This window comes from Corticium candelabrum, chromosome 10 (assembly GCF_963422355.1).
Source record: "Corticium candelabrum chromosome 10, ooCorCand1.1, whole genome shotgun sequence".
Lineage (NCBI taxonomy): Eukaryota > Metazoa > Porifera > Homoscleromorpha > Homosclerophorida > Plakinidae > Corticium > Corticium candelabrum.
Genome location: NC_085094.1, coordinates 4,669,740 through 4,686,520, shown reverse-complemented (window position 1 = coordinate 4,686,520; position 16,781 = coordinate 4,669,740). Strand labels below are relative to the sequence as shown.

Below are 16,781 nucleotides of genomic sequence, written 5' to 3'. Positions count from 1 at the left end.
TGGAACCAGGAAGTGGCCACAGGTATGCTCCTACTGTCCCAGGTACCAACAAAACTTCTATTTCTTTTGATTAGCCTCTATAAAACTAATCTCTCTCAAGACAAATTTTGCATTACTGACGATGTAAAAGGTCCAGACTGATGACAAGACAAAAATCACAAGTTCCGATATGTCTTCACAGGATACTGACGCACATTATTTGCATGTGACCATAGAGACAACTGACTTTCATTATGACAGATTACAGCAAACTGCCGTGTTCTACGACAGAAAGAAACATGAGACTTGAGGGTTGTGTCATGCACCCCTAATTGAAGGAAACTTGAGTAAGTAATGTGAGGACGCCTGCTTTGTGCAAGCATACAAATTGGAGACACAGAGAAATGCACCGACAAACTGCTGGTTTTGGATCCATAGGGAGCTGCTTAGATTCTAATTGATATGCACTTCTGGAAACCTTAAGCTTAGCTATTGTTGTTGTTGTTGTTGTTGTTGTTGTTGTGACATTCATAGCATGTTGGCCTTTTACTTCACGTTCACCTGTATCAGCATTTACCCTGCAATAGTTCTGATTTATGATAATAAATTTCATTGACAGACAGACAGACAGACAGACAGACAGACAGACAGAAAGAAGAGACAGACAGTAGACTTCAATGTTGCAACTATTTCATTGACAGACAGACAGACACGAACTGGTGTCACAATTAAAGACTGGTTCATGTCCAGAATGTCAGTGAATAGTATCCCAAGATGAATTTCTCAATCACAATTACAAACTGGCTTGCACAGTTATAGAGCGAAGTATACAAATATCCACCACAATTGCTCTATCCATCAGTACCACAACCAACTGTGTATTTACAACAAACAGCTGACAACATAAATAATTCCCTTTTCATATCAAAACACAGAGCAACCAACAGACACTTCTACCAACTGCATCACGTCATGTAACTGCAACACTCAAAATTTACCAAACGTAGTCTTCAATTTGATAGTTGGTGCCGCCGGTTGCCCACCTTGTGTCTGAACCCTTGCAGACGAGGTGGCTTCCTTAGCAGCTACCTGGCTGGCTCGAAGTGCCGCCTCGAGTCGCTGCTTTAAGTCAGGACTTGCACCAATAATAACTTTGAATTCCTGTGGGTACATCGGACCAATCTTCTTCAATTTGTCAAGTGTAAAGTCTTGTAGCTGTTTGTTGTGTTTGTTTGTACGCGTTCCCTCCGTTTCTCGTAATAAATCAATGACTAGAGGAATAAATAATGCGAGAAGTTTCACACCTAGGACAGAAAGTCAATACGATGTCATTCTGGAAAGGACAATACACAACATACGATTCGCATCTTCGCATACGGATACCAAGGTTTCTACAACGCCCACACATTCCTTAATAAATCGCAACTCTTCTTCCGAGTTGATCTGTTTGCCTGATGCGGCTTGAACAAGTTGAATAACTTTGGGTCCGAGTGAATGAATGAAGGGTACAGCCGCAGAATTGTGCTTCTTGGTAATCACAGTTGACAAAGTCTGAACAACTCTAAGACGAACCTACAGAACAGACTTGTTCATGTCCACACAAAGTGAATGAAAAAAGATTCTCTACGTTCCTCCTATGGTAAGCACGTAGTCTGGAAATATCTGTCCATCTTGTTTGTTGCCAAAATTGAATGTTTTATACACAGCAACTAAGGAACTTTGCTACACTAACTACTAATTGTTATACACGTAAGTCACAAAGTCATTGCACACCTGCCTGCCTGTGTTGCCCATCTATAATTTATATATAAATTATATATATTCACATATAATTTATATATAAATATTTTTATATATAAATATTTATATATACCTGCCTGTGTTACCCATCTGCTATAAACCTACTCATCTGTCAACTGATTGCGTACAGTGCAAGTAGGTGTGTGTTGTTTAGTTTGTATGATTTCTGTCTCTTCTCGTTTACCTACATTAGGCCATTGTTATTTTACCTGTATGTCTCTATTCTCGATGCCTCGCTGAAACACATCACAACATTTCTCCTGTAATTCCTTCACAGCTGTGACAACGTCGGGAGCAGAGAGCAGGATCGACCCCAGCAGGACAAGCACGTTGCTATACCACACTGCACTACATTGGTCGACCATTTGCAACTGCGTTTTTGTCATCTCCAATAATGTCACATATGCAGAGCACAACAGTTCCACCCACGAGTCGCTGGCTTGTTTATCAGCAGGCAGTTCTTTACTCATGATGACCTGCAAAGCCTGAATACACGCGGACACGATGACACTCGATGATCCGATGTGCTCTTCCAGAACTCTAACAATCAGCATCAGGATCGATGGCAATATGTTGATGGCCGCCGGCACATCACATAGGCTTAAAACTTGGTGAAGCGTCTCAATGACTAATGCTATTGATGTGTCTGGGGTATGCACACTCTGTACTGGATGGACTTTTTGTACTTGAAGTGACTGTTGCAATCCAATTAGACGAAGTGAAGGAAATCGCTGAAAGAGGAGACAGATGGCCACCTGCAGAGCTGCAAAGACGACTGACTTGCCAACAGCGAGGTCATCAACTGACGCTAATGTTGGCTTTGGATAATCATTTGTGTCAGCTTGATCAGTTAGAGACTCAACAGCCGAGCTAACAACTTGGTTCACAATTCTAGCTGCCAAAGCTTGATGCTCTGGCTTGTGGTATGTCAGTACAACTCGGTGCATGACGGCTAGCACTTCAATGGCTAGACTGTGGTTGCCACCAAGACACTGACGAGGCCACTGTGCGGCAAGTAGCTCTGCCATTGACTGCAGAGATGCAATTACGGGGTTAGCTCCGTCTTCGGGTATTGGACTGACCAAAGCCTCGACACAGAGACCAAGGAGGAGATGGAACCATCCTGTATTTCGTTGCTTCTTGTCCAAGTGCGTTGTGGTCACTTCACTGTCGAAACCTTCATCGGACAACCAGAATGCAGCAGCTTGGAGAAATGCCGGCCATGATGATCGGTAATGACTTCTGGCACTTTCCATGGTATCTGGGCTGTAAAATGCTCCTCCGTCGGGGGGTAGTTGAGGACCAAACTGGGAAGGAAGGCCGAGCAATGCATGATCCCTTAGTGCTGACAACCAGAGCTTACTCAGATCTTTCATTTCGGGTTTGACAATTTCAATCAGTTGGCTGCTTTCGTCAACAGCAACCGCATCATCGACTGATGGAGAGCGACGCTTTGTGGCCCTTTGTTTCTCTATTTCAGACTTTGCCTGAATGTAGATCTAACAACATGGTTTATTTACAGATTGACACAAAGATAAGCAGACAACACACACACACACACACACACACACACACACACACACACACACACACACACACACACACAAGCCTAAGGACATCTTACCTCGGCCCACGCCTTCAAGACTGCTAGCTTTTCCATGGTAACCGTACTTTCATTATAGACCGATTTTGCTTGTTCTGAAGGATTCTGTGCAGTACGAAGCTTTTGCAGCGACGTCATCAATAACTGCTGTATGCGACGTAGATCTCCAATATCTCTACACACTCCACAACTCAACCACGTGCTACACACCTACATATACATCATCAATCAAACACAACATAAGTTCCCCTATAACACTGGAAACTCAACCTGGCATGCTTTAGCTTTGATGTTGGGTGGTGTGTCATATGCAAACGCAGGTCGAAGAGCAGCACCAACCTGATCAAAATAATACAAAAATTACATTAAATGGCATTTGAAGTTACACAGAAATTGTCGATTACAGGGAGGCACAGGCCCACAATGAGAGGAAAATAGACAAACATATACGAAGAAGTGTAGGAAAGCAATTACACAAGCAAAAACAGACAAGAAAACAACAGGCAGGCATCATGTCACCTGAGCTTGGTATTGTTCAAAAACAGCGTGCCCTTCAAAGTCGGGATCAGGAGTTGCTGCAAACAGCTTGATAACTTCCTGAGAAAACACAGTAGTAGTATTAATTCAGATTGGAACTTCTGTTTAGACGTGTGAATACAGACCTCAATGGTATTGAGACCCACCAGACGTAATGAATTCACGTTTCCGGTGGCAGCGATAAACGATGTTCGAACCAACTCGGCCAAGTGACAGACGAGATAATCAGCTAGAATACGGAAGAACTTCAAGATCTCTCGATTTCAATCAAACTACTTGTAAACTCACCACCAGTCTGTCGTGCCAAGGCCAGGTCTACATGTGCCTTGTCACGGCTGCAGACAGAGAGCATCTTTCTGATGCATTCGACAGCAAATACTTTGGTTGACCATCTCGAGCCAACGTTGGTCTGACCAACATTCTCTACCGTCGGTGCAGTAAATCTAGAGGCATCTTCACCCTCCTCTTCTTCATCTGCCTTTTGACTGGCTCCTCCGCTGTCTGTCCTCTGGCCTGTTGATGTCGATCCGAGCACTTTGTGGCACAGACCTAGCCAATGACGAGGATTCTTGCTAGAGAGGCTAGTGAACATGCTCAACAAGATGTCCTTCACGTCGGCTGTCAGCCTTGCATCCGTTTCGACATCCAACAAATCAAAGAGTGTCTCTCCTAATGACTTCGATAACAAACCTTTTGCAACGGCTTCGTTTGCGTGGTGAATCACCTGGTCAACTTGTCGATGTGAAAGCTGTTTGAGGAATGCTGCTGCTGCACGACGCAGCAGCAGGTGATTGCTATTGAGCGATAGGCAGAGTGATGGTGTGTTGTCTGAAATGTCACACGATTGTGGAGCAAAAAGTTGGAGTTGCTGAAGACAGGCAATAGCAGACGCCCTAACAACAGCATCAGGATGAGCATTGAGAACAGCGCAGCCGACAACAAACTGATTTCTCATCGCCGAGCCTTGGAGCTCAGGACCGACACTTGTGATGAGTGCAGCCAAGCATTGTCCAAGACATTGAAACACTTCTACATTTGATGTGGAGACAGAGAGAAGAAGTGAGAGGATAAGACTGAGAGTTGGCTCAACGTAGCCACGAAACATTGGCCCACCAGCATCAGTGATAAGCGCAAGAGCATGCAATGCCCAAACCTACAGGAACAGAAGATTGTTAAATTTAATTAATACAAACTGAAAAATCATGCACATAACAATTACAGATCTTGTATTAGAAACTTCCCATATGCAGCGAAGTCAGCTACATTATATTAATTCGATTGAGATGTTTCTGGAAAAAGTCCAGAAAGACCAGGTAAACTGTTTGATAGATGGCACTTTTTCCAGAAAGGTTAGAAAGGTTTACAGTCCTTTCCAACTATGCTGAAGAGAACAAATAAGCAGAAACTCAATCACATAATCTAAAGTCCTGGAAGTGTTCTGCAGTAGACCCAATGTGTGCCGATAAAATGATTGCCTTTCTGCTGAAGCAGTACTCAGGCGTTTGTCTAGGTTTAGCATACAAGAAAAGTACGAAAACAAGAACGAGGCATACATCAGGCCTCGATCTGCAACGTGTGCATGTGTTTGTCACCTATTCATCCGAGATACCATTCGATTGGAAGGATGTGTTTCCTCCTTTTCTCTTTCTCTTTTATGTTCTCTTTGTGAAAAGGTCACAATCAAACAGGTCCCATGCATAAAAGACCACTAGATGATACTCATTTTTGCATGCATGTCCATTCCAAAATTTGTTTGTAAGGTGCACCAAGGAGATACCATGGGCAGCTAGGAAAACAGCACAACCATGCATTTTATCATACTGCAGATTTGATGTGGGTTTAAGCCCTAAAGTAATACTGTAAATGCATTATGCTACAGCAAGCCTCTGCTATACTAGTCTACAGCAGGGGCATGATCAGGCCCTCTCTGGATTATTTCCAGATATCTAATGTGGACAAATGAAATCTGATGCATTACAAAAATCCCTGATACCTCACCTGCACAACAGGAGATGAGACGTCTTGAGCCAAAGCATGCAATATGCTAACAGATGCAGTGATGTGCTGTCCAGAACCGAGTCCTCCCACGTAGCGATGTAGACAGCCAAGAACTAAAGAGTGTCCAGTACGAGACACAGCATCGCGTGCCGTCTTCAGTTTATCAAAACATTCTTGGACAGTAGAAGCAACGAATTTGCTGTTACCAACAACCTGTGCTAAACGTCCAAGAGCCTCTCCAGCAGCACATCGAAGAATAAGATCAGAACTAGCCAAAGCACTCTGGAAAACAAAAACATATAATCAATAGATAATAAAATGTTAGAGTCAGTAAAATATTAACCAATATCAGATTGCTTGCTGTTTCTATTATGTCATCTGACCCGAGTGTGCTCTTGTTTTCAACCAATCCCTAACAAGAACAATGGTACTAATTTTAACAAAATAATTAATTTATCAAGTCAGTAACAGATACCAATACATTAGGAGACAAAGAAACTGACAGACAAAGAAACAGACAAACACGAGCAAATGAGAAACCGTATAGATGAATCATTCAACAAACAAAGAAAGACAAAGCAAACAGAGAGGGAACTACAGATAGCAACTCTCAAAGCTACGTTTACTGTGATCACATTCTACTGAATGAACTAAAAACATAACTGGACACTTGTGGTGATGCACCAAAATGATGAAAACACACCTTGAGAAACTACAAATAATCCTGGATTCTTGCTACTAAAGCGGCTTACACAAACCAACCAAACCTCAGTCATCATTACCTGCGATCTGGACCCTAGTGAGACCAAGAAAAACACAAGCATGCAATCAGGCCTGCACGCATGCAAGAAAAAAATTAGTAATGCAACAACATAATAAACAAAAAATAAACATGTAAACAAATAAATATGTTAATATCCCAATCATCACATGTTATGATCACTCAATCGTTCAAACTAACCTTTAATGCCGCCAGAAAGCCGGTAAAAATATTGAGTTGCACTGCTTGCTGACGTGACGACCTCGACTGTCTTATACAATCGCTAAAATGCGACACCAACTGCTGGCGATGTTTAACAGCAACGTGAGGAAAGACACGACCAAAGAGAGCCACAGAACTGTCGATGACGGTAACACCAAGCGGCAATGGACCGAGAATATCACTCTCTTCAGGTTCGAGATACACACAAGTTGCATCATGTTCCAATGCCCCAGAACCAGCTGCACTATTAGGTTGCAACTGCAAACAAATGCACTTTAGTATTCTACAAGAGTCAGATAAGTTGTATTTACCTGATCTTCTATAAGCTTGTGGTCAGTTTCTTCAAGCCATGATCCAAGAAGAATCGTGTCTCCTTGATGACACATGGATCGAAGTAAGCTGGTGCTTGTGTTTGTAGAGCTCTCAGCCAATGTAAACTCTGCAACCAGCTCTCGAAGCAGAGAACTGAAGCTACCTGCAGTGGCATTTTATATACACTACATGCATACCAGCTGACAAATAGACTGAAACAACAGGCCTAAGGTCAGTGACCCTTCCCACAGTTTCAATTTTCAATTTCAGATTTCTATTTTCATGTTTCAGTTTCCAAATTTTGACTCACATTTCAATTTTTGTCAAGGGTTTTCAATTTGTTTTCAATCGTTCGTAATAAATAAATAAAAAATTGAAATGGCTGGAAGGGCCATGAACCTAGCACACAGACAAGTACAGAAAGTACATAAGAGAGAAAAGACAAAAATCAGACATACAAAATGACAACAGAGAAATGGACTAACAAACAAACAGATCAATAAACAGACAGGCAGACACACCAACAATCAAAGCATGTAAACAGATAAATTGGCACAAAAAGGATAAATGCAGAAAACTAAACAAGAGACACAATGAACTAACCTTCAAAGACCTTCGGAGGAAACTGCACGAGAGTTTGATTCAGACGAAGTCTAACCAAAGCGGCTGACCCTTTGATATTTGCACCAAAAGTCTTTGCAAGACCGGGCAAGCTACAGAAACCAAAAATCAATTGAAAGCCTGTCGACATGCCTTCTTAGCAGTACAAAGAAGTACGAAAGATATAATTGCTGGTCAAAACACCACAAGAGAACAAAATCAACTGCCAAATGACAAGAAGGTATAGAAGTAGGTACACATAATTGAAAAACATGTTTATTGGTTAAGAGAGTCCCACATTCAAAATGTTGTTGCTAGTATTATAAATTCACTCTTGTAAATCCAGTTGTATGGTTACTAATGTGTAAACTATTTATCAAACATTATTCAAGCATCCTTATAATACGCTGATCTACCTTGGAAGCATAGCCAGAGCCCCTTCAGCAGGAGCTAGCAATCGCCGAGTGACATTCTCTGTCATCAGATCCCTACAGCATATCACAAAGCATCTCAACGCTACAGAACAAAACCAATATTAAGTAATCATCCAAGTATCGGTGGCGTCTACCATGTTACCATTCAGAGCTCCGGCACGTCCTTCGAGAGTGACTTGCCACGAGAAACCATCACCTTGTGCCTTCTCTGCTTCCAGTTCCTTTGGTGAACGTGGGAAAGCATTTCTCCAAAGAAGAAGAAGACGAGGCAGATGATGCTTTACAACAGACGAGCCTAATGAGACATAGACAAAATAAAGGTAAGAAAAGTAGAGCAAGACGGTGATGCATAACTACCTAAAGTGATGACTGCGCCCAGGAGAGTCCAGCCTGCTTTTGTCTTTGCTAGTGACAATCGGCTGTTCTGAGAAGCACTTCTCAGTAGATTTTCAGCAAGATGGAATACCTCCTACAGATAAAAATAAAAGCAAGAGTAATGCCAAAGCACACAGAAATCCACAGATGTAGAAGATGTGGTGGTACAATCAGTTCTATCAGACTGTTGTTTAGCTACGTGTCTATGTGTCTCTTGTCAGATTGTCTAGTCTTCTCACTAATGTCTATGTTACATTGTAGTTACTAAGTTGGCTAACAAACAAACACATTCCATTTTTAGTTCATCCATTCATTTTGCAAATGCAGGCTATTACATGTGTCTTTTGATGTTAAGATCTATCCATTTGTCTCAATAAAACTACTTATTATATGCAATTGCAAATTGTGATTTGCATATTTTTCAACTCTCCAGCCCCCCCTCCCCTTCAGTCTACTTGCCTATCGCTGCGCCCGTCTGTCTGTTTGTCTGTCTAAATTCTATGTAAATTATTACTCTAACCTCAACGCCATCATATTAAAAATAAAATAAAATAAAATAAAATAATATAATATCTTCATTCAACTGCAAAGCTGTTGGTAAGACAGTCAGTCTCATTCTTAGAATAGCAGTATTAAAACAACAACATGCATCGTAAACTGTTACAACAGCAAATGTACCTTTCCTTTTGCAAATGGAATACCCAGTGGGCAATCTCTTACAGCTCCCAGTAATGCAGCACCACCATACGAGTATCCTAAAATGACATCCGATAACTGTATGTCCTCATTCAGCCTATTCACAAACGTTTGCAAAAGAGGAGCCAATTGTGATGGCAATGCAAGCGCTATCGACCTCATACACCACGCAGCACCAAGACGCACAGCGTCACTCGGATATGACAAACCAGACAAGACTGCTTCGACAATCTGTTTATTGTCAGCAACAAGGTTCAAAGCAGCCGTGCCAAGCTGTCGAAGAATAAACCCGAGCTCAAGAAAAGCACAAGACAGAACATGCTGCATTGCTTGTGGATACTCTTGCTGTCCACTCTCTTGCCCGCTTCCTCCTCCAACCGACATCTTCACCACTTGACCCATAAGCTCAGTGATTATCTTAGCTGCTTGTAGTTGACTTGATTCCCCAAGAAGACGAGTGACAATCCAGCGAATAATGAATGCAACACATTTACGACTGTAGACAGCTTCGATGTGAGATGAGATGGCCTTTGGTTGTGCAAGCAAGAGCAGCAAATGCTTGAGAATCGCTGCAAGGTTATTCTCGACCCACACCCCACCCACTTCGTTAAGAAACACAGTATATGCCTAAACAATAGCCAACGCATTTTCATCACTCAAAAAGGTTAAATCATCTGTACACAATGCCACGCATTCAAACAAAAATAACAAAACAAGTAGCATGATGCAACACAAAAACGTATAATGCATTTGAATTTTACCAATCTGTGGGTTCTGCAGCTCTGACGTTAACTACGTAAATGTTTGAGTTAGCCTTCTGAACAAGCATGTTCATATAGACAAGGAGGCATCGAATATCTAAGCCATCACAAACTAATCCAGCAGTTGTGTGCCGGCAACAATATGGCGATCGCATAATTAAGTGATCCTCTGTACATGTTTTTGTGTTCAACATGACTTTGTAGATTCTGCGTTGTTCACAATCCATCAAAATGTGTACTAGACAACAAGTAGCCATTTTTTATCATCAATTACAATTTCAAAATTCAAATATTTTGCTGTAGATGTGACTAGGTCAGTGACTGCGGCTTTCCAATCACAAATTGAAGTCTAGCAAGTGTTTCGATTAAAAGTCAAAATAATTATTGAGATGTCAATGTATAGCTGATAAGTTCATGTTCAGCACACAGACTAACCTCTAAACTTGTTCATAACCACAATCTACATGCACACTGTTCATACATACATACATAATGTGTGCGAAATAACGGCCGGACATCGGACATTTACCGACCAAACGAAGCATTTGTCCGGCCATCCGTGACTTCGCCGGACATTTTGTCCGGTGGCGTAGCGGCAGGTGTGGAATTCTGTATGAGCAACCCACATCCTCGCACATCCTAGTGTCATGTCAACAGATGAAGTTTCCGCAGTTTGCGCACGAAACAAATGCAAACAGCCACGTGTCGTACATGTACGTACTGTACTGTACTGTACTAAACGTGTATTTTGTCAAATCCTGGATGTGGGCGTTCAAGTACACACGCTGGGGCTCCAAGGTGCGCAACAAAATGCAGCGGACAGCCACAGGCCGTACACTGTCTACGCGGCAGGATAGAAAACTCAGACATACTTGCATGTAATGTTTTCTGTAGGGGCTATAAGAATCAGAAGATGATTAGGTTGATATGATAGCACGAAGTCCTTGAACTAAAAAACTGCCACTAGCGTAGCGTAGTGCATGTTCTTGGAACGATTGCAGTTTCCCCGTCTAGAGGTATGGCACATCTGCGAACGAAGATGACGTTCCAAAACTCACTGTGTAAGACAAGCCAATGGAAGTCAAAAGGAGGAGGGGCTGGTTGTGGGCATGCAGAAATTTACGCGAATGGGTTTGTAGCCAAGCAGGGCAGAGTCGAGGAAGCAATGAAAGTCTGTCTGTCTCTCTTCATTGCTATCTTAAACAATGGCCACTTTTAGTCAAACTTTTTTTTAGCAAATTTGGTCTGGTGGGTTGTACTATAGTAATTGCATGCATAGGACTCTTTTATCAAAGGCATGCAACATCAAAGTGTCATCTAGAGCCATGAAACCTAGCACTTGGTTAGGCATCCTCAGCTAGCTGCGGTGGCAAGTGTCCTTTATCAACCTGTTCGTGTAGTGTATTCCAAGAGATTTGGTTTGGCAACACAAATACATGGACACATGTACCAACCTTGAATTACTGTGGCAACTCATGATAATTGTCATGAATTAATCCACTACAGTAACCATCAACTAGATCTGAATGGGGAAACATATGCCTTTACCCAGACCACTTTGTTCCTTGTGCTTGTATATCCAGTGTGGTGGACTCAGATGTTGGAAAATGATGTGGTGGGATCAGTGTGTGTACACGTTCAAGTGTACGTGTCATTGCTACACTCCTCGAGGAAGTGTTGCAAGGTCTTTAGTCCCAAGCAGATGTCCATTGGACCCGGCAAGAATGTATATAACCCTTGTGGTTGAAACTCTTGGTCTTTGGTTGTCTGACAGCCTCGACGTTTCGAAATCAATTGCACTGAGATCAGCACTGCATAACCACCTGACCGTTAGCCAAGCCACCTCACACCTCCATCAACAGTTGTCCATCAAACTTTGGCTTTATAATTCTAAGATGGTTTTAGAGAGACTAGCATTCAAGAGTAGTGAAGACGTTTTTGGGTTAATTTGAGATAGTTGTGTTGGGGTTGGGGTTGGCAAACTACAGTAGAATAGAGAAAATGTATTGATAAATATATATGTATATATATATATATATATATATATATATATGATGAATTGTAAGTGATAAGTAGAATTTGCCAGAATTGGAATGTCCGACCAGATGTTTCTAATGTCCGGCAAATTTTAAATTGACAGGACATAATGTCCGGTGGTCAGTCAAGGACTATTTCGCACACTGTACATACATAAATACAAACATACATACATACACACAGTGACACACACACACACACACACACACACACACACACACACACACACACACACACACACTCCCAACAAACTTCAAATAATCGCTTACCTCAGCCACTCCGATTCTGACCTCACGACTCACTGCCGACTTTAGCAATTCTCCACTACCTTTAAGAAATCCATTCGACAACAAGTTCAAGACCTCATCCAAGCTGGGCCACTTGACTTTAACTTTCGTCTGAACATAAGATGGATTTTTGTGTTGTTGCGACTTGGCCACCAATGTGCCAAGCAGTTGAGCAATGTTAGAGCGCACATCATAACTAGATCCATCAAATGATTTCAAGCAGCTGGCAACGACACCATCCAATTCAGACGTATAAATCACCAAACTGTGATTGGCAAGCTCCAAGCAACACTAACAGATAAAACCAAATCATGATGGCATCAAACTTAATACGACAGTACAGTACTCCTATTCCCAACCCTAACCCAGTCCTTATCCCAGACATAAGCAAAGTCTCCAAATTTTCATCTCTCTAAGTGGTAATTGGTGTGCATTCACAAAACCTCTGCCTGATTTCTTGCATATAAAATGAGATGTTTCGATTGCCTTATGACTTTAGATTATGTGTGACCACCATTGAAGACTAGAGTACTATAATTAGTACTGAAAGTCTGAAGCTCTTTCAGCATTCATTAGATGCAGTAGTATTGAAGGTTTATCAGTCAATCACTTTCACTCATTATCATCTTAGCATCAAGTTCTCAAATAAGGTTCCATGCTATCCTTTGAGTGACAACGTATATAACACAAACAACAGCACAGCAAAATATTTTAATGCTTATGTTAATAAATATATTAATTAACAGGGTTCTAGCCAGGATTTTTGAAAGGCGTAGAGGTGTGGGCATGGCATGTAGGTGTTTGTGCAAATTTTTGAAATAAAAAGTTATGCTGGTTTGGGCAGTGGTTTAGGATCATACCTCTTGTAAACCTTTCGCTTTTGGTGTACTGACTGAAACTCAGCCTCTGCAAATCACACTGATAGTAGGGTATGGATTACATTCTTAACTTAATTACTAGGCAACATCAAATTACAATACTATTGGTATGCAATTAGAGACTCATGATTGACAAGCCTCCACCTTCTCCCTCATTATCACTACATTCCACAGGTATGAACAGAGAGTCAGAGACACTATCTGTGCCTAACCAGTATGTTAAAGGCATAGCGGTCATCTCTAAACGTGTAGCGGGTATGTTGAAGTCGTAGCGGGTATGTTGAAGTCGTAGCGGGCAGGTCTGAAGGCGTAGCGGGCCGCTACATCTTAGCATGCGTGGCTAGAACCCTGATTAAATATAAAAATATGTAAATATATAAATAAAATGTTAATAAAATATTGGGTACTGACCTTAGCAGCAGCACTTCGCACTGGTTGTGACCTGTCTGCCAGCTGACTACGAGCCAGCTTTAGTATATCCTTGTGTGCAAAAGAAGCAGAAATACTGAGACCAATCATTACTCTCCGAAGAGCTAGCAAAGCTTCTAGTTTGCAATCAGCCTAATGATACATCACACTGAATACACAAAATAATGACCAAAGATAGGCAACTAACTGACTTCCATTGTTTTGACAACTCTGGATAGGATCTGTATTGTTTCGTTTGAACTGGAACCAGCCTTAACAACAACACAAGCTGACTTGAAAATTACCTAACCCACTTACCAATAATTTGTCTTACCATTTGTCCAAGAGACTCATATAGTCGACCTATAGCATCTATTGCAGCTCTACATGGTATAAAAGAGGACTCTCAGATAAAGAAATATCATCATCATCAAAATGACAAACAAAACAACTGCTTGCCATAGAAAATCACCAAAAAAGCAACATGATGGCTTTGTACGTACAGCAGCATGCAGGTTTTATGATTAATATCTAGGCTCATACCAGACCCTACCGTGATGTTGTGTATAACATGACAATGCCGGAGAAGGTCTGAATTCTTCCTGCCTATTGTTTATGCTATTAGATGATCGTATGTCAAGGATCGGCAGCTGGATTAGCTCCCGCCCAAATCATGGTAATGTCCGACCATACTTAATTACCAAACGATTGCCGCATCTGTTCAGTCAACAAGGGTGGTCATTTTGATGTCTGTTAATGCAGATGACTATGTGTCTTGGTCTGCTTCCTGTTATAGTTTGCTTAGATACAATCACTTAAATTTATAGTAAGACTTAAATTTATAGTAACTTCAGTTCATTCAAGAAGCAAGAGCACAAACATGTGTACACGTTCTGTGCCTTGTTAGACACACACACTGTCTACCGTCACTTTTATGGAACTATGCATGCATACTCTATATTCATGCATATACATATACATATTTAGATTTATTGATACAGCAAAAGACTAATCAGTAATATGCTGCTGTAAACCAAATTAGGATGTCTGATAACTTTTTGTGGATGTTCGGTCAACCACGAGTCGTTATATCCTGCACTGCAACAGGCAGGCACAATTGTTGTAGTGTTGATGTCATTGTGTTGTCTGCAGTTGACGTTTACAAGCCGCACAAGTATGCTAATATCAACAGAAGAAGGCACTGCTTCTTTGGTAGCTACAGCTGATAATTTTTCATGACAACATTAGTCAGAACACAGTTTAATGCTTCCTCTATTCGTATTGTTCCTGTAGCCTAGCACAGTAGTGCTAGTTATAGCTATGGCTAGGATATCACGCCTGGGTTTACAGCTTCACATAACACAAACTCAGGAAAGCAAACCGTCAAAAAAATTGCTTTCCAGTTGCACTACACAGAGTGCAGAAAAGTAGGCAGGAATTACTACTCAGACCCTCTTAGGCATTGTGGTGTCATAAGAAAACGAGCATAACGGGGTGGGAGAGGTGAGTAGTTTTCTTAGATTACGTATGATCCTCTTCCACAGACAACAGGGGTCAGTTAAATTTATAAGGACAAGACATACCAACCGACACAAGCAAACTACAGAATACTTAGTCAATAAAGTAGTCACAAAGTCATGATTTCAAAGGTCGATGAAAACTGAAATGTCACAGTAGCAGCTTTGCCACTGAAGGTCTTGTAGCCTCGAACTTCCAGACAAGAGAGCGAGCGGAGCACATGAACTCTAGTCTGGACCAGAATGGTACTAAAATGATTTTGGAAAAAGCCATTCAGCGTCTTAGAACCGGAACGTTGGTTGTAAATTCTGATTGGTTGAGCAGTAATTAGATATGCTAAGTGCACTAGCACTGATCACGCCCGTGTAAAGTCCTCCTGGGTGGCTAAGTGCACGCCAGAGCCGTGAATGAAGACTCTGGTGCATGCACGCATCTTGGTTTTAGTTTCAGCTTCAGTTCTTCAATCTCTTCAAGCTTGCAGTGCCAGGACATGCACAGCGGCGGCGTCGCTAGACCATCACCTTTGACAACTGATTGAGCGGTAGTCTCGCTAGTCAAGTAATTAGACTAGCTAGCGTTCTGCCACAGAATCAAAGAGTTGTTGTTTCATGTCGTCCACCAAGATATCACTGCAAACACGTCAGACGTCTCTTCTTCGTTCGTGAGATCTCATGACATTTACAAATGATATGTTTGTGTAATGTAAAAGCACGGTATCTTTCCATCTCATTATTAACCTCGGTTAAATGACCCTAGGCTGTTGAACTACCATTTAGCATTGCTTTTTAATAAGTACTTCCAAAATCCTTTTAGTGTCATTTTCGTCCAGACTAGAGTTCGTGTGCTTTGTGCGCTCTCTGGTCTGGAATTTCAAGGCAAAAGGTCTTGCTACTGAATAATCATAATCTAATGCAGGACTGGAATGTTTTGCGAGGTTAGATTTCTAATGAATGTTACTATTTCATAAGTACAGTAGTACGTACATGTTTGCAAATTTTAATTTGCGATTCTTTAAAAAAATTACAAATCGCAAAACATTCCATTCCTACTGTATGTTATTCACTCCAACAAATGCAAGCATAGAGAAAAATACAGTTGACTAAACAAACCAGATACGACAGACATAACTTCAACAACGCAATCGAAACAGAGAAACTTCTCCTCTATCCATGCAGAAGAGTCACGTGCAGTCAAAAAGAATCACACTTGAACTCACATCCTTGTACTTTGATATGAAGGGCTGTCATCTCTGTTCTTAATTATGTCATTCAACCTATTGACAGTCTCGACCAGCCCCAAGCTATCACCGACTGTGTAGACAGCACACAAACAACAAGCCAGAGACTGGCGAATAGCTGCTTCGGGAGACTGCTTTACTTTCTTCAATATCTGTCCTACCAAAAGCTTTTGATTGGCTTTTAGGTCCGGCTAAACAGAGACCTATGAGTCAAATGATGGTCACGTGACGGAGCATTGGTTACTTTCGAGCACTTGCTGATGTTTCTAGTCACGCCGTCAATCCACTCGTATAGGAAAGCACTTTGTTTAGCAGCTGGGATACGTTGAAAAGCTGTTT

At 41.5% G+C, this 16,781-nt stretch overlaps 1 protein-coding gene across 1 annotated transcript in view; it reads right to left on the bottom strand.

Moving 5' to 3' along the window:
* Positions 1-731: 731 nt before the first annotated feature.
* Positions 732-16,781, bottom strand: part of LOC134185286 (HEAT repeat-containing protein 5B-like) — an 18,726-nt gene continuing 2,676 nt past the window's right edge. The window contains exons 5-27 of the mRNA XM_062653067.1: positions 16,687-16,775; positions 16,422-16,633; positions 14,022-14,070; positions 13,900-13,959; positions 13,691-13,840; positions 12,384-12,692; positions 9,299-9,943; positions 8,603-8,714; positions 8,388-8,540; positions 8,228-8,327; positions 7,815-7,924; positions 7,211-7,374; positions 6,879-7,157; positions 6,261-6,329; positions 5,918-6,199; positions 4,208-5,072; positions 4,045-4,148; positions 3,902-3,979; positions 3,653-3,721; positions 3,404-3,592; positions 1,989-3,278; positions 1,338-1,551; positions 732-1,283 (exon numbers count right to left, since the gene is read on the bottom strand). Of these exons, the coding sequence (XP_062509051.1) occupies positions 967-1,283; positions 1,338-1,551; positions 1,989-3,278; positions 3,404-3,592; positions 3,653-3,721; positions 3,902-3,979; positions 4,045-4,148; positions 4,208-5,072; positions 5,918-6,199; positions 6,261-6,329; positions 6,879-7,157; positions 7,211-7,374; positions 7,815-7,924; positions 8,228-8,327; positions 8,388-8,540; positions 8,603-8,714; positions 9,299-9,943; positions 12,384-12,692; positions 13,691-13,840; positions 13,900-13,959; positions 14,022-14,070; positions 16,422-16,633; positions 16,687-16,775 (5,909 nt within the window). The 3' untranslated portion in view covers positions 732-966. The remainder of the gene's footprint in view (positions 1,284-1,337; positions 1,552-1,988; positions 3,279-3,403; positions 3,593-3,652; positions 3,722-3,901; positions 3,980-4,044; positions 4,149-4,207; positions 5,073-5,917; positions 6,200-6,260; positions 6,330-6,878; positions 7,158-7,210; positions 7,375-7,814; positions 7,925-8,227; positions 8,328-8,387; positions 8,541-8,602; positions 8,715-9,298; positions 9,944-12,383; positions 12,693-13,690; positions 13,841-13,899; positions 13,960-14,021; positions 14,071-16,421; positions 16,634-16,686; positions 16,776-16,781) is intronic.